At 45.0% G+C, this 22,628-nt stretch overlaps 5 protein-coding genes across 6 annotated transcripts; 2 read left to right on the forward strand and 3 right to left on the reverse strand.

Annotated features, from left to right (window-relative positions):
* Positions 1-1,119: 1,119 nt before the first annotated feature.
* On the reverse strand, positions 1,120-8,149 carry LOC111072758 (protein suppressor of sable). Its single transcript, XM_041592752.1, is given in 8 exon segments — positions 1,120-3,573; positions 3,637-3,728; positions 3,824-4,353; positions 4,405-4,557; positions 4,559-5,269; positions 5,649-5,893; positions 5,972-6,295; positions 7,608-8,149. Coding segments are annotated over 7 exon segments (4,278 nt in total). The 5' UTR covers positions 6,252-6,295; positions 7,608-8,149; the 3' UTR covers positions 1,120-1,306.
* Positions 8,150-10,220: 2,071 nt separating this feature from the next.
* LOC111072750 (caspase-8) lies at positions 10,221-12,618 on the forward strand. Of its 2 annotated transcripts, none has more exons than XM_022364792.2 (6): positions 10,221-10,393; positions 10,454-11,254; positions 11,337-11,693; positions 11,764-11,918; positions 11,998-12,152; positions 12,473-12,618. In XM_022364792.2, exons 1-6 carry the CDS (start codon positions 10,304-10,306, stop codon positions 12,517-12,519), a joined length of 1,605 nt encoding a protein of 534 aa, XP_022220484.2. In that variant the 5' UTR covers positions 10,221-10,303; the 3' UTR covers positions 12,520-12,618. The 2 variants fall into 2 exon arrangements, with proteins under 2 accessions (XP_022220484.2, XP_022220485.2); XM_022364793.2 differs by having other exon boundaries at positions 12,252-12,601.
* Positions 12,619-13,174: 556 nt separating this feature from the next.
* LOC111072749 (myb-binding protein 1A) lies at positions 13,175-17,063 on the reverse strand. Its single transcript, XM_022364791.2, has 5 exons — positions 16,954-17,063; positions 16,561-16,863; positions 16,113-16,481; positions 14,745-16,055; positions 13,175-14,674 (listed from the first exon to the last, which is right to left on the reverse strand). The coding sequence occupies exons 1-5, from the start codon at positions 16,957-16,959 to the stop codon at positions 13,205-13,207; spliced, it is 3,459 nt and encodes a 1,152-aa protein (XP_022220483.2). The 5' UTR covers positions 16,960-17,063; the 3' UTR covers positions 13,175-13,204.
* An 849-nt stretch (positions 17,064-17,912) lies between these two features.
* LOC111072734 (tetraspanin-33) lies at positions 17,913-19,915 on the reverse strand. Its single transcript, XM_022364771.2, has 4 exons — positions 19,704-19,915; positions 19,180-19,629; positions 18,942-19,112; positions 17,913-18,865 (listed from the first exon to the last, which is right to left on the reverse strand). Exons 2-4 carry the CDS (start codon positions 19,592-19,594, stop codon positions 18,540-18,542), a joined length of 912 nt encoding a protein of 303 aa, XP_022220463.1. The 5' UTR covers positions 19,595-19,629; positions 19,704-19,915; the 3' UTR covers positions 17,913-18,539.
* A 252-nt stretch (positions 19,916-20,167) lies between these two features.
* LOC111072733 (seipin) lies at positions 20,168-22,250 on the forward strand. Its single transcript, XM_022364770.2, has 3 exons — positions 20,168-20,942; positions 20,998-21,485; positions 21,563-22,250. The coding sequence occupies exons 1-3, from the start codon at positions 20,659-20,661 to the stop codon at positions 21,895-21,897; spliced, it is 1,107 nt and encodes a 368-aa protein (XP_022220462.1). The 5' UTR covers positions 20,168-20,658; the 3' UTR covers positions 21,898-22,250.
* The last annotated feature ends 378 nt before the right edge of the window (positions 22,251-22,628 follow it).

Below are 22,628 nucleotides of genomic sequence, written 5' to 3' on the forward strand. Positions count from 1 at the left end.
GGTGCTGGAGCATGCTGCCGCACAAATCGAATATTGAAAACAGGATTGCGCATGAAATGAAGCTTTATTTTGTATTTTTTCAATGAATCGTTCTATTATTTTACATGAGCACCGTTCTTTTATCTTTTGATTAAAAAAATCTCCCAACTTGATGTTTTAGTCGATGTTTTCCATCAAAGAACCCATCGATGTTTATTCAGCTCTATCGTTCGTTCATTTCATCTGGATCTTTGGCTCTACTATTTCGTTCATTTGAGATGCTCAATTAAAGCTGTTGAAATTATTTTGAATATGCAAAAAATGAACTATCTTAAAAGAGCTGGAACACAAAATTGTTTTACATAACAACGGAACAGATAAGAATCGCAATCATAAATCAATTTTTTCTGTGCATTTGAAATACTTTTTTTAACATCTACTTTATATTATTGTAGGTATGATATGATATAACAAAATACTTACTTATTATTAATAAAGCAACTGGAACTAATAACGACCTAGTTCTTTTTATTATATAAATTAACGCTAAATATCGATTGCATTGCAGAAACTATTTACAGGATTAATTTTTTAAACATTTCCATTAGCAGTTCAAAAATGTATTAAAGTTGTTAAGCTATATAAATAATCTGTATTGAGATATTTATCGATCGTTGAAAAATCGTTTAAAACTACATTTGACGGGCTGTTTTCAGTTCTTCGTAATGATTACTCATTTCCGTTTTTATATTATTTGTATTTATTTGTATAGATACACTTCTAATATACAATTCCTTACATCTAAACGTAATATATTTAAGTTTCTGACTTGAAAAGTCGTACAAAAATCATGCATTCCTGTTGGTTTTCTTTTTTTCCAGCTTGGCGGATTGCTTGTAATTACATTTTATCAGTACCTAGTTGTAGGGATAACCTTATAGCTAGCAAAAAAAATAAACGTGTTAAATAATGTAAATTATTTACCGATGCTTTAGGAATTAGAGAATACATTTACATAGCAGTCAAAGCCCATTAATTGCTGTTCTTCATTGTTGGAGTTTAAAAGGTTTTCTTTCGTTTTGTTTTTTGTGTGGGTGTGTGTGTGGGGGGGCAGGCAAAACCCCCATCTTTCTTTGTGTCTTTTTTTTTTTTGGAGGTCTGGGTAAAGATCCCAGAGGTCCCCAATGGTCAGTTGATGAGTTTGGGGAAGAATCACATGCGGAAGGTGGGGCCGTGGGCCAAGGCAGGGACGCGGGTTGGGTCCATCATTTGGTATTGAACAAGTCTTTTTTGTTTGTTTGTTGTTGAATCCATTCTTTTGATCGACTTAAATGTTGTTGCGATGTCGGTTGTTTCCACCGCGACTGTTCCGATTGTTGTGGCCGCCACCAGAAAAGCGTCCTCCTCCTCCGCCTCCGCCTCCACCTCCACCACCATTGTTATGGTTGTTATTAAAGTTCTTGTTGTTGTTATTATTAAAGGACATGCCATTGTTAAACGGCATACCACCCATAACCATGTTGTTGAGGTTGTTGTTCATTTGATTGATATTTCCCATGCCACCGCCTCCGTTTCCGTTTCCATTTCCGTTCCCAACTCCACCTACACCTACACCTCCTCCACCACCGCCACCATTGTTACCAGCGAATGGATTGAACGGATTGTTGCTGTTGTTATTATTCATGTTGTTGGCATTGCCCATGAGGCCGCCGAGTTGCCCGGCAATGCCATTGCCAACATTATTACCCATTACACCGCCACCCATCATGCCACCCATGCCAACATTGGGTCGTGGCGGTGGCTGATTGAACTGCTGGGGCATGCCGATCTGTTGCATCATCATGCCATTGGATAGTCGTCCGGCGAGTAGATTTGGCGGAGGTTGGCGCAGCAATTGGGCAAGATTTGGCGGCGGCTGCGATAGGTTAGGTAGCACGACTCCAACTCCAGCGGGACCCATGGCCATGCTGGCGATCATGTTCTGGACTGGCTGATCATCGGCCAGATGTACCACCTGTCCATTATCATCAATATATATGCCCAGCTTGGAAAAGATCTGCTGCAGCGTCTGGTTGTTCACAATGAAGGAGACATCGAAGGTCTTGCAGCCACCGTCTGGCTGCTGGTGGTACTTCTTCAGTTCGGTGAAGACCAGAGCCAACTGCTGGTTGACCATTATCTTGTTGTTGCTCCCCAGATCCTTGTACCAGCTGGAGTTCTGCAATATGCTGCGTATCTCGGAGATCTGTGTGGTGCCACCAGTGGCATTGGTGGTGGCAGTGGCAGTGGCCGTCACCGTGCCTATGGGCGAGCCGGAAGAAGTGCTCGCTGATTGGGCCTGCAAATGGGAACGGCGGGGATCACGACGCGGATCTGCGCGTACGTTTGTCGCTAATGGGAGGACACCGCCAGCAGCCTTATTGGCAGCTAACAGCAGATTGGGTGGCGGCAGGCTCATCGATGGCGGTGGCACACTCATCGATGGAAGACCAAGACCGAAGCTTGGCGGTGGTGGCGATGTGGGTGTGGCATCGCGTCCCATTGGTGATCTGGGCCCGGATTCGGGCGATGAGAGATAACTGTTGGAACGATTCAATGACGATTCACCATACTGGGACTCCTCGGTCGCATACAAATGGTCGGGCAGTCCAAGAATGCGACGCATGCGTGGATCGCGCACCTCCTTGTCCTCCTTGTGGGCGGCACCCAGACGTAGCTGGGTAAAGTTTGGCTCCTCCACCTCCACTTCGTTTACCTCCCAACGCATGGGCATGTGCGAAAAGATGGCCGCATCTATCTCGGTGGCTGGACGGTAGTGACGTATCGGCTCGAACGGCAGACGCATATCAATGTCACGCTGCAGGATCGCACTTGACTTGGCCTCAAGACGGTTAGCTGCCTCACGCTTCTCCTCCTTCACCTTATCGTAGTCGTATAGGGAGGGGCGCTCGTATTGTGAGGGCGTGGGCGCTTGCTCTGGCTCCGACTTGACGAGCGATGGCAGCTTCATTGTCATTGCCATTGCCATGGGCATCGTTGTGGGCATATCGAGCGACTGTTTGGGCGACTGTGATCCCGGTTCGGGTGTTGGCGTGGGCGTCAGAGATCTGGAATTCGAGTTTGAGTTCTCATTGGCAGAGTCCACGTCCCCGTCACCGTCACCGCTGTGTGCCTTGAACGGATTGCGTATGATGTCGCGATAGAAGGCCGCGCGGGTCACAGGATCAGGTGGCTTGTCCCCAAACAGTAGACGACTGAACAGGCTATTCGCATCGTTGACACTCTCTGGTTCTTCCTTTGCTGTTGCTGCTCCAGCAACAGCTTCCACTCCCACTCCCGCTCCAGTCGAATCGTTTGAGCCTTGTGAGGGAGAGGTGGCACTCTGTGTGGTGGTGGGCTGCCGCTGTGTCTCTGGTGAGAGGCGGACTGGCTTCGCGCCGATCATGTTGCTCATAAATGTGGGCAAATCAAAGACGGATGGCATTGGTGGTGCCTCGTCTTCCTTCGGTGATGATGCCGCCTCCTCTTCCTCCCCCGCCGAATCGTTGCCATCATCAATCACCAGCTGCTCCTCATCGTCGCGATCATCGTCAACTGAAAGGAGAGAATGGTGCATTAAAAGAAGGTACAGAAGGATTAGTGGCTAGGGATTCTTACGTGGATCGTTGCTGGTGAAGCTAACATGGGCATCCTTTAGATACTGAGTGTAGTCGACCATAATAAAACCATTATTGCTGTTGGAGTTGCTGCTCACCTCCGCAACGGCTGCAGTATTGCTGCTGTCGGGTTCAAAATGAAAATATAAATTAAATTAGGCGTAAGGACTTTGCTTAGCTGGACTCACCTGCTAGCTGCTGTTGTTCCTGCTGCTGCTGCTGCCTCTGGCTCTGACTTGATCTCTGCCTTTTCCTTGGCCTCCAATGCCTTGCGCTGTATATCCCCAATCTCGGGGAGCGTCAGTCCCACCTCCGTCAGCTGGCCAAAGGGCACTTCGAGCATCTGCTCTAGATTGCTGATGCCCAGCTTTTTCAGCTTTGCCATATGGTCGGCGGGTAGCAGATCCTTGAGATTCACTAGATCTAAATGTGGAGACAGCACCTTGGTGGTAGCTGCTTTGATGGGATCTTCTTCGCCTGTGGTTTCTGCAGAAACTTCTGGTGATGTTGCTGCTGCTGCATCTGCTTCTCCTCCAGCTGCTGCTGCTCCTCCCTTGGGCTTTTCAGCCTTTTCAGCCCAGCGGGATTTGCGCTTCTTTTCCGGCTTGGATTCATTTACGGCGGGTGGATTGATGACCATGTCTAGGAGAGATGGGATGGACCCTCCCAGCTGCTGTTCTGTTTGTAGAGCCAGTGCCTGTTGCTGTTGCTGAAGCTGTTGCTGCTGTTGCAAAAGCTGCTGCTGAAGCGCAAGCTGCTGCTGCTGCAACTGTTGTTGTTGCTGCAATTGTTGCTGTTGCTGCTGCTGTTGTTGCAGATTCTTCTGCTGTTGCTGTGGGAGCTGCTGATCTATACGGCGACACACACCGGCACTGGCCAGCGTGGTCCAATTGTTGTCGCGTCCAAACTGCTCACAGAGCGCCTTCATGGCGTCGGGTCATTTGCCCCAGGGCCACCTCACGGGAGATGCGCTTAAAGTCGCCGAGTATCTCCTTAGGTGCCGTCTCCATGTGCTTGAGCAGTATGTTGCGCAGCTGCTCCGACAGAGGCTCGCCGTGATGGAACAAACACTCGTCGCCGGCAAAGCACTCCATGCCCAAGTAGTAATATTTGCAGGGAAACTCCTTGTGCATGTAGGAGCACTTGTCACGCTTCGCGCAGCAATCCATTAAATAGAATTTGCACAGCTCCAATTTGCGGGGCTCGACGCGGCCGGATTTTTCGGTCACTGGGCTGTCGCCAGAGTCGCGGCGGCTACGTTTGCTGGCAGATCCACCTCCTCCGCCGCCATCACCCTGTCGACGATCCTGGTCACGATCACGATCGCGATCGCGACGCTTGCGTCCCCCCCGTTGATCCTTATCGCGATCTCTGCGCTGGCGACGCCTCTGGCTGCCGGCAGCAGGGCCATCCTCATCTGAATAGGAATCGTAGCTGCTGTACATATCCTGGGCGGAATCATAGCCGCCACCACCAGCACCCGAAACCCCCGGCTGGCTGGACGCACTTGTGCTTGTCGGTCCTGGGGGCGGGGGACTGCCACCGCGCACATTCATCATCTCGTACTCCATGTCCATGTCATCGCTGGCCCCTCCACCGACAGCAAGATCGTCATCATCGCGACGGGCGCGTTTCTGTAAAAAGGAAACAATAGCTTCTAAATCGGAGACTTGTTGACAGACATATAAATAGGGGATTAGATATGGTTAGAGGATCTAATAGGATCTAGTGGGGTCTGAGGGGATGAATATGAAACGGTATGAGGACGAATACTGCTGCTGTCCCACCCACCAGAGTGATCCTAAACCAGCTCAGGCCACCCATTGAGCAGCTAAACGTATGTGATCTCTTGCCCGTCTGAGTTCTGGCTACTAACTGTATGCCGTTTACACCCCATGGGCGCAAGAGCTCATCTGTGACGATCGATCGGTCAGGCTTTTGGTGCAGATTTTTGGGTCACGCTTCGGCCAATCAGCTAATAATGTGCATGGAACTGGGGCGACAGCGACTTACTTGTTGCTCTTGATCCTTTTTCTCGCGTTCACGCTTCTTTTTTTGGCGATTGCGGCGTCTGTTGCCACGACTGGCTGTCCATACAGCGGTCAGTGGATCTCCACCAGGACCTTCACCAGCGCCGCCCTCGACGCCGGTGGCCGACGTCTCACTATGCAGGGATCTCATCTTGGGCATGGGCGGTTCAATGCCCTTTTTTTTCAGTGCATTGGCAATGGCATTCTCGATGTTGGAAGCATGATCATCTGGATGGTACGAGGTGAGATTTAAGAGTGAGAACTTAGCCCGTTTGGGGGGTGGTGTGGGTATTGGGTTAGGGTTACCTTCGAGAGGGCGTGGCTTTTTTGGCTTGCTATTGATGGGCGACCCACCCACATCCATGGCGAGGCCCATAAAGACCACATCCTCGTCGCAATTCTTTTTGTTCTGGCCAGCCATTTCGATGCCCACAAACTGCACTTCATCGTCGTTGTTTTGGGTCTTCTGTTGGTGCTGTTCTTTTTGTTGTTGCGGTGGCGGTTCCTCCTCCTCCTCATCATCATCGATTTCGCCATCCTCAAGATCCTCGGCCAAATCAATCACGGCCACAGTCGATGACGACATTTTTTGTATCAATAAATTCTAACCTTAAAGTTTATCAACGATTTCTGCAGATAGACAAAGCCAAAAGAGAGAGAGAGATATGCATAAAGGAAAGGTCATAGAAGGATCAGGGATATTTTACAGAAATTTCCCAAATATAGAACTGAAATTCTTTAGTAATACATATACATAATATTACGTCACAGCATGAGAGGAAAGGCAGAGAGAATTAAGTACCAGAATAACCCCTGTATAATCCATTATTTGTTCACTTATTTTTATACGATCTAACAGTTATGTTATGCCACTCAAGTAACTGGGGAATTTCTTCATGGAAATAATATAAAGTTGAATAAACAATGGTTTCAGCTTCTGTGTGTGGGTGTATGTGTGTGTGGGGAGGTGGGGAAAAGTACCGTTTGGTGCTGTCGCCAGTAAACGGATCTTCGATAAACAACACTCCACATTATTTTGCATTTATTCCACTGTAACCCACACATGCATATGTAAATATGGCGTCTGTATTCGTGTGCGTGCGCTCAGCTTTCAATCAATAACCATATGTATGTATGTACATGTACATACATAGATAATGATTGCATTGTTGTTTGTACAGATCTCTCATGGTGTTTTAAGTACTTGACATTTTAGATTTGCGAAAGTTCGAGCTATAACTACTATTACAGTACATACATACATACATATGTACATGCACGCTCGCTAGCGCGTGTGTGTATTTGTTTCATTCTGACTTTTTGGTATGTTTATCATGTTGTCTCGCTTGCGCAGCTACGAACTGAGACTCCCGTTTTCAAATGCGTGCGCTTGCTTGTACGAAATTTCATGCGTGTGTGTGTGTGTGGCTGTGTAGATGAAGTTAAAAAATGTGTACATACATACATAGTATAATTGTGAATTATGTTTTGACACTTGGCATTATTTTCCTTAATTATGATTGTTGTCGCTGTTCCACAAAAAGAATGGTGAAAGGGGGGAGGAAGCCGCATGAGGCGAATGTTTAAGGTGTGTGTGTGTTTGTGAGTGTTTCTGTGTGGCGCATCTGCGCAGTTTGCATGCACGTATACACACACATGTAGAAAATTACGCAGCGATCAGACTGCAAAGGGCGAGGGGGGTTTGGAGCATACATATATACATACGTATGTCTGTATGTACATAAGCCTTGAACGATCGGAAATCTCCCTCTCACTTGGTGACGATTATGGGGCGTGGCATTGAGGAATTATTGTGAACAGCTTACACACACATATGCATATGTAGGCATGTACATACATACATACATACAAATGCATCAATAGCAGCAGCATTAGGCCAAAACCACAAACATTTTGAGCCCTGAAAAACATTTTCTCTTACGTTTTGATGGAACATTTACAACTTTTAGTGATTTATAACATTTCTGTTCGATTGATTTTCGGTTATGTGATGGGTTCTTTGCTTTGTTTTTTTTGGGTTTCTTGTAGTTTTTTCTTTGTTGTTTCTTGTCGCTTTTTGGCGTCGTTCCCGCTCTGCTTACATAATGGAAGTGGTACAGTAGGTGAATAAAGATATGTATGTATATATAGGAACTATATGAAGCTATACATATACATTGACATACATTTGCATGTATATCGTATTAGCGGCGCAGTAGATGTGTGTGCACATTCATACAATTGTACATATATGCATGTATAGGGACGAAAAAAATAGCATTTCGTATGTCAAATGCATAGTTCAAGATTTTTCTTTTGCTATATATACATATATGTACATGCACGTGTGGTTAGGTGTATTGTATGTGTATGCGTGCGGGTCTGGGGCTCGCTTTCGCTCTGTTTTTCTGCCTGTGGCCCTGGCCACAGTATGTCTCTCTCTCTCTCTCCCTTTTCTTCATTCTGTGACGCTCATAGACAGAATACAATATACAAATACATTAAATTAATAAAACTTCTTCGTCCAACATATGAACAGTTCAACTTAACAGTTTCTACTTGAGTGTGACCACCAGCGTGACCGTGACGATAACGATAAAAAATACCATCCGGCCGAACAATAAATACCATTAATTACCATTTTAGTTTTGAGATATACTATTTAAATACCACACCATAAAAAAACCAGAGCTACGGCGATCAAACGAGACTTAACCCACTTAGCACCCCTCTATTTAAAAATTTGAGCACTCTTTGTTAAACCGCGGAAAATAATACTGTTTGCAAAGGCTCCATGTAGCTCCATCCTCCTCTTTACTTACAAAAAAAAATAACCACCGACATCTTTCACCTGTAATGCGTAATATATGTTAGAGTTACATAAATTTCGTGGAAATAATAAATACCCCGCTGGTCGACAATGGGATAACGTTCTATTTTATTGATTGAAATCGTAATCCATGATTTTGATATTCAGTTTACTATTACTAGCTAGTTAGCCCTCTCAGCCCTAAACATTAATTTTATCCCATAGATACATAAATTTTCTACAAGATTGGCAAGTTTTCAGAAGTCCTTGTTATTGGACTATTTACATATTAAAGTTCAAACAAAAACAACATAAGACGAATGTGACGTGTTTTTGTGGCGTTGCCAGACTCGTGCAATTCGTAGTTGCAGCGGGCTGCCATACCATGATATTTTGTGATATGAAATTCGTCAATTTTGATATTCAGTTTAATATTACTAGATACTTGGCCCTCTCAGCCCAAAAAAAATAATTTTATTCAATTCCTCAATGAATTTTGTTTAGGATTGGCTAGTTTTCAGAGCTATTTTTAATGGGATTGTTTAGATAACAGGTTTCAAACAAAAACGGCCAAAGCATAAAACGTAAATGTTGACTAAATGTGACGTTTCTACTTGAATCAGTGTGACCGCAGACTTTTCGATAAAATATACCCTCACCAAAATATTCCGTATCATTGTTAAAACATACCGTAAATATACCGAAAAAAATGGGCCCAAGTGGATCCATTTCCCTGATTTTGATATTCGGATTGGGAAATCCTAATTACCGGAGCCCTCAGCACTGATCATAAAATTTTGTTCGATAAATTGATTAGTTTCGCAAAAGATTTGTTTATTTTAAGTGCTCATTTCCATTTGATTGTTCATAAAATTAGGTTTAATCAATGGCAAAATTAATATTTTACATAGTAACTACACGCTAACTACACATTTGCTACAAATTAACTACATATTCATATAAAATTTGACAGAAAAACCTAACGAGGATATGTGTACGTTTCAGAACAAATTTTGCCGATCGATATATAGCCACTATGTATAAATATAAAATTTTTCGGTGTTTTTATACCGAGTTTTCATAGGAGAATGGCAGCGGCAGTGTGTCCTTCTTTCGGAAATTTTTGAAAATATTGATATTGGGATGCCGAACGGTCAGGAATTCGATGCAGATCACGAATTAGTACTCGATTTGCCCTGGGACATGGCTCTAAATGACATTTCTACACGTTTTCTACATTTGTGGATTATGACATCACGCGTTTCCAAAAATACTGGAAAAGAAGAAAATACTTAAAAATTCCAGCAAAATTATAGAAAAAATGTAAATGTCGAAACGAACTTAACCCAAGTGTGCCTAAGGTGGAGTAAAGGGACCCCGGCTCCTTTCAAACAGTGAAAACTCTTTAATTCAGCAGCGGAAAATAATACTCTTTTTTGAATTTTTCTTGTAGATCCACACTTTCATCTGAGTAAAGAGTGTTTCAAGTTTCATAATGGTCGTGCATAAAACGAAATACCCACTGGTCGACAATGGGTTAGACTGTCCCTGTCCATGATCGGACAGTAATATAATGCCTGTAAATTGATGTGTTTTTGTTGTACCCTTTGAGGCATTACCCTTTTGGTACAAATTTTTTTTTCTCAAACCTATTTGAACTTCTTTCGCACTCGAAGTTTTTTTTGCCTTTTTGCTATGATAGCTCTGCCGATTGCTGAGATCGATCAGCTGTTTTCCGTCATGTGGTGGTCCATCGCTATTGCGTGTGTTCGGTGTGTTCGGTGGGGTGTGGTTGCGGTTCGCTATTTGGTACTTCCCCGCTCAAGACCATGAGTGGCCACAATCTTCTGGCGGAATTGAAGAAAATCGATGTCCTCGATCTGCCCTATGTGGAGCGCGATCTGAACTTTGCTCAGAAGGTGGGTAGCGTAGCCCAGACACAGATCACAATCACGTTGTAATCCGTTTGTCTACTTCAGGTCAGCCTGTCCTTTCTGCTGTACGGCGACGAGCATTCCAGTGCTACGTATATTTTGCAAAAGCTCCTGGTGCTGGCCCGCGCAACCGACTGGCGGCACAGCGACATCTTGAGCCAGTATGCCAAATACAAGCCTCAATCCTGGCACCAAAATCTCGTGGAGGCTCTGTGCATCATCGGGGCGCGCCAGGTTTTGCGCAAACTTGGCCTGCGGTGGCAGGAGTTGCGCATGCACTACCTACCCCACATTGGTGGCATCAGTCTGCACATTCATCCGCTGTTAAAGAGCCTCTACACGATCTGTGAGGAGTTGACACTGGCCCAGAGCGCTCACATGGTGCTGGATATCAGGGATAAGGTCAGGGCCGGGGATCCGCTACGCTATTATAACTCGGCCCATCTGGAGATCTTCATGCTTGATTGGATGACGCGGCGTCTGATACGGCTGGGCGACATCAATGCTAACGGCAGTGATGTGCAGCTGCTAATCGAATACTTCAAGTTAAACGATCTGTGTGCCCAGGCCACTCTGCTCGTCGATACGGTCAACAGTAATGCCACGTCCATTCTCGCCCACGCTCCGACTTCGGTGTCCCCCAATCGTGAGACATCCGATTCGGCAAAACCGAATGTGCTGCCGACCGTGGTCTACAGTGGCTTGGCCAACGAAAGTTCCAGCTCAACGGCTTCGTCGTCCCGACAGCGGGCACAGAATGCCATTCAGCTAAGTCGCGAGAATGCTGGAATTGCGCTGATAATCAACCAGCAAAAGTTTCACCGGGATGTCAACGATGATCTCAAGGTGCCAAAGGAACCAGAATCCATTGTATGCCACTACTGTCGTTGGCCAGTGACTAAAGTGTTTTTGCATTCTGCTCTTGCAGATCTACTTGCCGCCAGTTGCATTACCGCCACGCCATGGCACCGATGTGGACAAGCAGCGGCTAACTGATGTCTTCTCCGCGCTCGGCTACAAGGTGCAGGCCCATGATAATCTCACCCACTTTTCGATGCTTCATCATATACGGCAGGCCTGTGAGCTGTCACTGCTGCACGATTCGGTGGTGGTGTGTATTCTGTCGCACGGCTTTGGTGAGGCGGTTTATGGCTCGAATAGCATTGCCCTGCGGATATCGGATATCGAGAATGTACTCTGTAGCTATGAAAATCTGTACAACAAGCCAAAGCTGGCCATCATTCAGGCGTGCCAGCAGGAGGACAAGAACAACAATGCCCTGCCGGTAAAAGAAAATTGTCAACACACATTCAAATGATTTCCCATGATTCTTAGATTGTTTGTGTGTCCTTTAGTACAAGATCCATGCCAGCACAAAGTCACCCGACCAGCACTTGAATATGCTGCGAGCAATGTCCACTGTGCCCGGTTTTGCAGCGATGCGACACACCCACACCGGCAGCTGGTTCATTCAGTGTCTGTGCGATGCCATTGTCGAGCATGCGGATAGGTAATCCACAATCCACATTCTCGAATCCACCAATCCTTATGTTTCCCTAACCCCTAACCGTTATTCTTCTCTACCCAAGCGATCATATTGCTGACATTCTGACGATTGTCATCAATAATGTTGCCAACAAACGGGGTAACAAAAACGAGACCATGGTTCCATGGATTGGCGGCGCACTACGACAGCACGTTTACTTTCCGTCCGCCATCGCCACAGATTCGAGGGTTCCCAAAGGTATATAGAGCAGAGCATAACAGTCCAAGATAACCCCAGTTTGCAGGTCCCTTTTTTCATTTCTTTATGCATTTTGTTTATTTGTATTCTATTTTTAAGACAAAAACTAATGGGCAAAACGGAGCACTTCCATAAATTATAAATGTATGTCCTTTATCAACGAAATGTTGCACAAAAATGGGCAGATTCCTTCCAATCGACCAAAAATGAAAGTCGTGATGAGACAAAATTCTATTTTATTTTTATATTTTTTTGTTCTGAATTAGGATAGCCCAACATAATTTGCATAACTAAATGTGCTTTTAAAAAATCTCTTGCAGATTTGGTAAAGATCAGACCACTATATCGTATAGTAGCTTTTATATAAATTCCTTAAAGTTAATGGACGTTTCGATAAAGCATTTATAATCGTTTTAAATCTGTTTTTTATGTAAAAAAATATAGTAGGATTAAGTGAATATGTAGCGAATATGAATCAGCGAACGATGGGTGCCCTGCGGGATTAAAAATATGTAGGGCGATACACTCAGAGAAAAATGGCAACGTTGAACGAAACACCTACATTGAAATTCAATATTATCGCATTTTTTAAATAAATAAACTGTGAAACTAATTATAATTCATTTTTATTTAAGAAAAAAATATTAAAGTCTTTTTAATACGTCTTGTTAAAACATATTAAATATGGCTGTACTGGCTAGCTTCTATAAACAAAATTAGCTTATATAATTGCAGTCCCAACAATCAAATATATATACTATATACAGAGATACATAAATAAACAGAGTTCCGTGTGAGGTATCTTGATGTCGAGGCCTTTACAGAAAACAGTCCGACTGGATATTTTTTCGTTTCCTTCTAATTCAACCAAATAAAAGCATAAACTTTATAAAAGTACAGGTATACACATATATATTTTTTTATAATTTTTTTTTTGTATTATTTGGATATAAAAAAAAATTGTGGTTCAGGTACGCTTCGCAACCATTTTTTTTATATTGTCAAAATATATACTAATATAGTACAGGGGATACAAATATTTTGTATTTTATTTATTTCATAAAAAATTTAATTTTTAAATTAAGTCGAACGGTTCTTCTTGGTTTTCTTCGGGGCGACTGGAGCATCATCTCCGGCAGTGGATTTACGCTTACGGTGTTCTCCTTTTGGTGAAATTCATCCAGTGATTGGGAGATCTTCATCAGTATTTCCTTGGTCTCCAATAATTTGGGATTCAGATATTGTTTCAGAGCCTTAAGCTCCTGAACTGTGCTTGCTGTAAGGGGGTCTGATTCCAATACATTTTTCGCATATTTTTCTAGCCCCTTGATGACAGCCTTTTGGCTGTGGACCGTGGGCTTGAGGCGATTCTTGTGAGCAGCCAATAGCTTTAAAATTATTAGGCGTTTCATCGGATGTGTGGAGGCATTCAAATGCGAAACTAATATAGCGACCAATTGGTTGACGCCTGGCCAGGTCGGCTTGAACTGAAAAATGGCCTCAAAGCCGAACAGCGGCTGTTTGGATTTGCGCCCTGGTAGCCAATCATTTAGCTTTGCTTTCAGCAGTGGCCATGCCACATTGTTGTCAACATCATTCTTTTCGGAGCACTGGGTTATCAAGGCGGCAAAGCTTTTATCGCGCCACATGACCAGCTGCTGTTGCAACTCATGCGAGTTCGGGGCACCGCGAATTTGCCTGGCCTCCAATGCCGAAGTTGTGGCGGCAAACAGCTCCTCAATGGCAACAATTATCTGGCCACGATCCTGGGCTTCTTCAAATGTGATTTCCTTGTTAATCAGCTTGGCCAGAAGCTTCTGGCTGGCATGGTGGAGCGGTCGCTGATCCTTGTCGTTGATGGTGCGACAAAACACTTGAAAAACGCACTGCAACACATCTAGGATTACATCCATGGTTGGCTTCTTGTTGGCAAAGACTTCGACAAGGTCTAATACGCGTACACGAAAGTGCAGCAAGGTGGTGCTGTTAATGCGATCGGATTTTGTTGGACGTTTTTTGCGCTGCGTCGTCTGATGGCGCATCTTAAATATGGCCGCTAGGGACTCATCCAGGCGCTTGCCACTCTCCTCATCCACATCGTTCCAGTCGACGCTGCTAGCTTCCCCGTCATCTTCGTCGCCATTCTCCAGTGCCCGGCGAACAGAGTCGCGAAGTTTATCCAAGGCATTATCTTCCAAAATGGCTGCATCTTCGTCCTCGTTTTCGTCTTTGTCATCGTCATCGTCTTCGGAGTTGTCATCATCGTCAGCGCTTGAGTCATTATCATCGTCATTGCTCTCTCCCTCATTTTCATTTTCATCGCTGCTGCTCTCGTCCTCATCTTCGCCCAGAGGATTCGAATCCATATCCAGGCGCTGGAGCATTTGCATCAAGTGCGCCTGTCCGAGATATGGCAACATCGATTTCAGAATTATGTTTGTAAATTCTCGCCAATGGGCAGCCGTCTCCAGCAGCATCTGCAGCAAGATGTCCGTGACCACTTCCTGCCAGCTGGGCTCCTCCTGTTTGAGAAAATTAAATTTTACAATCACATGTGGGCCTGTATCTGTACACATGTATGTATGTACTTACCTCAGATTCCACCTTCTGTTTGTTCTTTTTCATATTGCGACAGACCATCAGATCATTTAGGATGCTCATCTGCAACTGGCAGCACGATGTGTACTGTGCCAGGCCCACAAACAGAATCAATACTTCAATGATCAGAGCGCTTGCATTCGATTCGTTGTCGTCGCTCTCCTCCAGCTTTGTCAGCACATCCCAGGCCAGTTGCTGCTCATCATTGGCTACACGCCGTTGGGCGCTACTGTTCTTCGTTTTCGACATGAATTTCTTCAAAAACTTCACAGTCTTTCGCAAATCAAGACAGAGCTCTTTGATGTCACCGTGACAGCTGCGTACGAGCAAGCCAATGAATATTGTTTTGCAGCGATCGGCACTCGAATCGCTTAAGATTGATTCTGCAGGCAGACAGGGCTGCAGGCCAGCTGCCACATGACAGAGGCCGGCGGTCAGTATTGTCTTTAGCATTGAAAAGCGTTCCTTTTTGTGGCCCTCAAGCTCGGTATGCTGCAGTATGGCATGCATTTGGTTGACGCAGTCTAGTTGGTTGCGCGAGCTATTGTCTTGCGGTGCTTCCCCGTCGACAGGCCTTGTCAGTAGGTCCGCGTATACGTCAAAAATAATCTGGAGGCCGTCGTACTTAAGCGTATTCAACAACGTCTCAGTGAATCGTCGCATTGTGGCAATCTCATTCAAATTTCCCCTCTTTTTGAGCAGATTGCTTAAAATTGTGGCTTTCGTTTCGTCGCCAGTTGCAGGATTCTCAAAGAGCAAAACGACCGCACATTCGAACTCCTGGCATATCTGGCGGAGCTGCATTGTCAATGGCTTCTCTTTCTTGGCGCTGGTTGTCTTTGCCGCCAAAAGCTCATCCAATATAAAGTCCATCAAGGGACTGTCAAACAGGTCTATCAATGGTTGCTCATTGGCGTTCTTGTGGCTGACAATTTGGTGCTCGAGCACCTTGAAGATGCACCCCTTCGATGCAATGTTCTGCGACCTATGCTCATATGCATAATCCTGCCAGGATTTGAGCATCTTCGCATTTGTGTCGGCAGTGCCGAGGAACTTGCCGAATCTGGCATAGATTCTAGGATCGTACATCTTCGGGGCGGCTAAATAAATCTTAAATAGTTCAGAATACACTGCCTTCTTGGGCCACAGGATAGCCATCAACTGTTCGTATGTGAGAATATTGTCGTAGCTGTGGTGAACAGCCAATAGAACATCAAAGGTGTGTAGATTCAGTTCAGACACAGGCTTGGCAATGTCCTGCTTCAGCACTGGCCAAACATCTGTTGCGAAACGTTCTTCGGGGACCTGCAGTTGGGACTAGATTAGAGAATTGCTGAACATTTATTCATGCAGGTGGCTCACCGTAGCAAATGATTCCACAATCACATTGTTGCTCATGCACATCAGGTACTCGCGCCCCTTCAAATAACTGATCAGCTTCGTGTAGATGGGCGCCAGCTCTCGTTTGGTGGACAATTGTTTTGATAATTTTATTATGATACTGGCGGTGATCATCTGTCCGACTGCCGCCAGTGCCTCTTCCTTCTTTTTTGGCTGGCCGTTAACGGGCAATTCACGCTCTAGAAGGTCCAGTAGATCCAGTTCGTTCACATCGGGCACATTCTTAATGATGAGCTCTATGATGCTGCCCACCTTGGCGGCAGTATTTTTGTTATCCGCCCCCGTTGCGCGTATCAGACGTTTGATAACATAAGTGGCTGTGGCGTTGCGCTGTCATTTGAATGATTCCAAAAAACAAAAGGCAATTGCCGGTGTGGGAGCGAATGAATAAATACGATTTGGTACTAACCTTTTCGGACGACTCCTCTTGGAGTAGGGCAACCAGGTCCTGCAGCATCTTGGACGTTATATTTGTGGTATCTTGAAAGTTTTTCAAAATGCTAAATACGCGCTTGTCGATATTGTTGCCTGTCCCATTTTGGAGTTTCTTCTTGCTTCCTTTCTCATTGCTCTGTTCGTCGTCGGTCTTTTTGGCTTTTCTTACGATTTTTTTACGAAGTTTCACATTCGATTCAGAATGCTGCTCATTTTCATGATCGCTGCCTCCAGACGAGCCTTCACAGTCGGCAGAATCGAGCTTCGCAATTTTTCCCTTTATAAAATTGAAGATATTTCAAATTATTAAAAGCGAAAAATTTGATTTTTTCTTCCAAGAAGTGCTCTTGCACGTTGGTTTACTTACGTTCATTGTGTTCGTTCGTATAAGTTAAGCAAATGGGAAACGCACGCTCGTTCAATTCAACAATTTTGAACAATTTCTTGGAGCACGTTGTGATGAGGGACAATAGAGATGAAACTACTCAAACAATAACTATCGATCAAATATACCGATTAACATAGTGTCAGTCTAGAACCAGTTTGATATGCTAGTTATGGTGCTATAACATTACACTTTGCTAAGTTTGCTGCATAGAGAGAGAGAGAGATAGCATGAGAGACAAAATGACAAATTAGTGCTCGTAGCCGTTTCTAAACACGTCTACTGGCGTTCAGTCGAACAACAGGCCAAAGAGGCAGCAAAATTATTTCTGAAAACTACAATAAGAGATCATTTCTGCCCGCAGCGCTGCTCTCAGTTCAACTGGAAAGTCAGTTTCCAAAGTCTAATGTCATAACACCATTAGCATTGCAAAGGCAAACGAATAATATACCAGATTTTCAAAACATATTGTATGGAATTGTAACAAAAAAAATACTAAAATAGCGCCCATACAAAAATTTTGCTTGAGATTGTAACAAATAAATACCATGCAAATGGTTCCAGTTCCAGTTCGATAATTAGTTCCAGTTCATCAGTAGTTCCAGTTCATCAAAAACAAAACATAACATATTAAATTGTCAAACTGGCTGGTGTGAGACTATCAATGCTGTTTGCTGTGAAACTCCAGTTAATTTCATACCCGTCCACTTATTCGAATATACCCTTGTAAAATGACATAGCAATTACCTTCAGTTGATAGTTTTTTAGCATTCACTATGATATAAAATATTTTCTTTCTCATTAATCGCAGTCATGCAGGAGAACGATTCGAAATCAAGGGAGCCTCGTCCACCAAGGAAATCTCGGCCATACGGCCCATCCAGACCCCAGACACAGACCGGCACAGCAATTTGAAATTTTTAAACATATCCGCAAAACGTTTCTCGTAATTGCTTTTTTCTTTTGATTTTTATTGTAATAAAACTACTCTTCTATGAATTATATGTTATATGTATGTGGTACAGTTGTGTATAAATGGTTATAATAATATTGTATAAACGGATGGTGTGCTTTGTTGTTAGCTGCCTAAAGCATTGGATACTGTTTTCCACTAGAAATGCAATTGGATCGCTGTTAAATAAATGCCTCTCGTCCGCAGTCTCCCCTCACATCCCCATGACGTGAAGGATGTAAAGGATTCATTGGACAGATGTGCCAAATCTTGTGCTTTCACACTCGAGTATATATGTTATGAGTGTTCTGTACGGGATTTGAACACATTACGGATTCTACAATGCTATACGTACATCAGAGATTGCGGATCTGCAATAAAATGACAGACCAGACATAATATGGCGTTGTTTGGTCAGAGTGTAGAGGAGTATGGGTTTTGTTCGTATACATATATATGTACATGTTCGGGGGCTAAGAATATGCACCAGATTCATAAATGGGAGACTCGAAATTTTGCTAACAAATGGTATTGCACGTCCCAACGGCCAGGCAGCGTCGAACACTCAAGTTCAAGTGTTCTCGTAGTACCCGAAGAAATCGGGCTGATACGGATCTCACGCCGCCCATCGCGACTTCTGCAGCTCGATTTGACCCTCCAGTGTCTTGGCCAGATAGATGACAAGCAGCTGGATGAGTGCAATGCCCAGCGCAATGCCAGCAATTACATACAGATTGCGTTCGGCCCAGACGCGCACGATTTCGATGCATCCGCTGGTCCAGATGCGCTTGCTGGCGGCTACCACAGTGTGCTCCTGCACCCCATAACCGCACATAATGTTGACTAGACCCGAACTGATGTCGGTGGCATTAATGCAGCAACTATAGGGGACTCCGCACCTTTCCACGGACGGCGAGGAGCAGTTGAAGTACTCGTTCTTACCTGTGGGCACGTTGAGAGTTCATGTTTGGTTAAATCTACAGTCATATATTGTTGGAATCAATTGGCGATCACTTACTCCAATCCTGGTAGCCGGCATTGCTGAGACCGCAACACTTGAATTCCTGCTGGGCAAAGTCCACAAAATTCTGCAGATCGGGATCATCGCGATACGAGTGTATAATGGTTTCGGTGAACTCCTTCTCCAGGAATGTGTTCATCAGTTGGGGAAAGACGAAGCAAACGATGGCTAAAAATGAGAAATTCATAGTTCAGAGCCTCCAGGGTACAATCGAAATCGAGTGGGGGGCTCTCACCAATGGCCATTTCCATGAGAAAGAAGAGGAGCAGGCACATGGAGTAAAACTTCAGCAAGCAGGTGTTTTCGCGCAACGCTCCAAGGCACCCAGCAAAGCTTACCACAAATATAACAATTCCCGTGATGATCATCACCAGCGAAATGTTGAGTATTACATCGTAGATGGTCTCCAGCCTGACCCCGCCATTGGCCTCTTCCCACTTATCCTTGAAGGCGTAGATGCCGATGCCCAGAAGCAGGCCACCGAAAAGCCAGAATATGAAGTTTAGCATGAAAATCATGTACTTCACGCAGGTGCTGACAAATGTGAAGTGGTGCGGATGCATCATCCGTGGATGCATGTCGCGCACCTCAATGCCGCTGTAGCCACGCACTCCGCCACCCCCTTCATTCTGGTATCTATAGTTACTCATTGATCTGCTTGTGGCTAATACTGTTTGGTTTTCTCCTAAAAAAAACGAAACAATGTTCAATTTTTTTCGTGCTTCTTTGTTTGCTCCGAGTGAGTGTTGTTGGACTTACCACCCTCTTGGTTGTTGCTGCGCCGCCCTGTTCAGATCTTTTGCAGACCCACAGTTGGTCAATTAGGTTGTAGCTGCACGATGAATTCAACTGATGTGTACTGTATGTATGTGATGTGTGCAATTAATTAAAGTGAAATGTATGAAATGTATAAAAAAAAGTACTAGACAATGAAAACAATTGCACAGGGCTGTGTCGCGACTGTTGGTCGTGCATCGAAAGCGAATATCGATAGTTGTGAACAGACAGGTGATTGCTCAACACTGTTCGACAAATTCGAGGGAATATTTAAATATTTAATTTATTTTAATTGTTCTGCTTGTATTGTGTCAATGTGTCTGGAAATATGTCTAAGCACATTTTTACTTAGTTATCCACCTTATATATTGCAGTTAGTGTAGTTGCTTGATGAAAATACTATTTTTCGGCATTCGATGATCGGTCACGATGAATGATCCCGCCTTCCGCCTCCCACAACCTGCTGATTAGCTAGTGGATGTTTTTACTATCTGAAACATAAACATATCATCATCTCAACAAAAAAAATTGAAAACGCCGGCTACGAATGCCAAAAATCTAAAAGCTCAAATCTCAAGTTTGCTGCCAGTTGGCGCTCTCTGCTGTCACATTGACCTTTGAGCTGGTACAACGTCTGGCGCTGGCTATCGACGGCGAGGCGGACTCTTTCAGTGAATCAGCTCTGGAAGCAGAGCGAGGGGCAGATAGGAGCTGGGCGTGCGTGCGAGCGAGAGGCAATGAAAATCCAGCAATAGCTCAAAACGCAAAGCCGGTCGGTCGGATCCACTATCGAGTCGATAAGCAATCAGTTGATACGTACAGAATACTTATTGCACGGCAATAACAATAGCCGTATTTAGTTGCTGTCCACTTGGCGACGCCTCTGCTTGTGTGGTGCATTCGCTTCGCCTCAGTCAAGGCTAACAACATCAACACCATGAACTTCCTGTTGCGCTTCATCGTTTTCTGCTTCGATCCGCTGGGCCTGGGACGACGCTTTTTAGTCCGGCCAGCCCTCAATGTCGGCTGGAATGTGTACGATCGGGTGCGCAGCAAGGCGGACGAAAAGGTTGGCACTGTGCGGGAGCTGGTGTTGCGCCTGGGACTGATCGCCTTTGCCGTCGTCCTGATCATTTGGCTGGCCGTGTTCATGTACGCGGCCTTCTACTATATCTACATGCCGGCCATTTCGCACACGCGTCCCGTTCACATGCAGTTCAAGTAAGTGAGAGCTTGTCTATATTATATATATATATATTATATCGATCAATTATAGAACATGCCTGGAGACAAGCACTCCCTGCACTTTCCCCCACGCCCACGTCTCGCTGACCAAGAAGCAACAGCTGCTGATGGTGGGCCAAGCGTACAAGGTTATTGTGAATATTGATATGCCCGAGTCGCCGCAGAACCTTGAGCTGGGCATGTTTATGGTGTGTGCTGAGATGCGCGACTATGACTCTTTGCTGCGGGGCCACTCCTGCCGCTCGGCAATGATGCGCTACCGGTCGCCACTCATCCGTATGATATCCACGTGGGCCCTTAGTCCGCTGTATGTGCTCGGCTGGAAGGAGGAGTTCCAGCAGGTGCCGGTCGAGATATTCTCACGCTATCTGGAGGAGCGACAGCACCCCATCACCGATGTCTATGTGGAGATACAGTCGCAGAAGATTCAGTTCTATACGGTCACCCTTCACATAGTGGCCGATTTTACCGGCCTCCGTTATATAATGTTCAATTGGCCCGTCCTCTCGGCCATAGTGGGTATGTTTAAATTGAGTTGGCACGCCCCAAAGCGATTATCATCTAATACTGTTCTGTTCTGCCTGATCCATTTCCAGCCATTAGCACCAATCTATTCTTTATATTGGTCGTTTTTCTGCTCAGCTGGTACCACTGGTCCGACGCCAACTGGCTGCACAGTCTACAAATCAAGTACGCACGGCTCACGAACACGCTGCAGTCCGGTGCAGGCAGTGTGATCCTTTCTAGTACCAGCACGAGCAGCCTGCGCGACGACGATCTTCTCTCGCTGGACGAGAAATCTGACATATCCGATGTTGGCGGTGGCGATGCCGATGATCTGATGGTGGAAAAGTCCCTGGACAAGCACAGACATGGCCGGGACGCCAAAGATGCACTGCGTCAGCGCAAAACGAAACGGAGCGACAAATGATGTCCTCCCCGCCGTAACGTGACCAATGATGAGCATCGAAAGCAGTAGCAGTAGCAGTGAGCAGTGAGCAGTGAGCAGAACCGCCAACGCGACGCTTGAGCCAAAGACTAATAGATTTAGGATTAGCTTAGTACTCCTACAATGCTGCAGGGCAGCGACGTTTTCATTCCATCTGAAGTATTCTGGCGGTCTTATAAATGCCTAACTCTAATTGTAATCATCACAGCCCAGCCCAGCCAATCAATATGAATACATTTCAATTGAAGTTGAAATATAGCAATTCATATTCATTCCTTGTTGTCTGTTGACCTTCGTTGCGTTTCGCGGTGCAGTTTATTGCATGCGAATATCGACAGTGCGGCTGACTACCAATTAAGTCCCCCTGAGGAGGTCATAGACATCCAGTCCGATTCGGCATGGGTGTAGGAAAGTTAAGCCAGTGTTTTTCTATTACAGAAGAGGCTGCCATTTGCACAATGTCAGGCGTCAAGGAAATATCTCATATGGAATCAGTGTTCAGGATTGATGGGATGTCTCTACATGTCTCCCTGTATCCTAGCATTTCTAAAGGAATTGGCACACAAATTGGGAGTGGAATCAATGCAAAAAGAGGGGACGAAGCCACTTGAAGAAGATTCGTACAAATATACCTACAGAAATATTAAAAAAAAAATACAATTGGATGATGTTGTCAAGGGGTTGGGGTTGTGCACCTCGTACGGCTCTCAGTA

Source organism: Drosophila obscura, unplaced genomic scaffold, assembly GCF_018151105.1.
Source record: "Drosophila obscura isolate BZ-5 IFL unplaced genomic scaffold, ASM1815110v1 contig_185, whole genome shotgun sequence".
NCBI classification, from domain to species: domain Eukaryota; kingdom Metazoa; phylum Arthropoda; class Insecta; order Diptera; family Drosophilidae; genus Drosophila; species Drosophila obscura.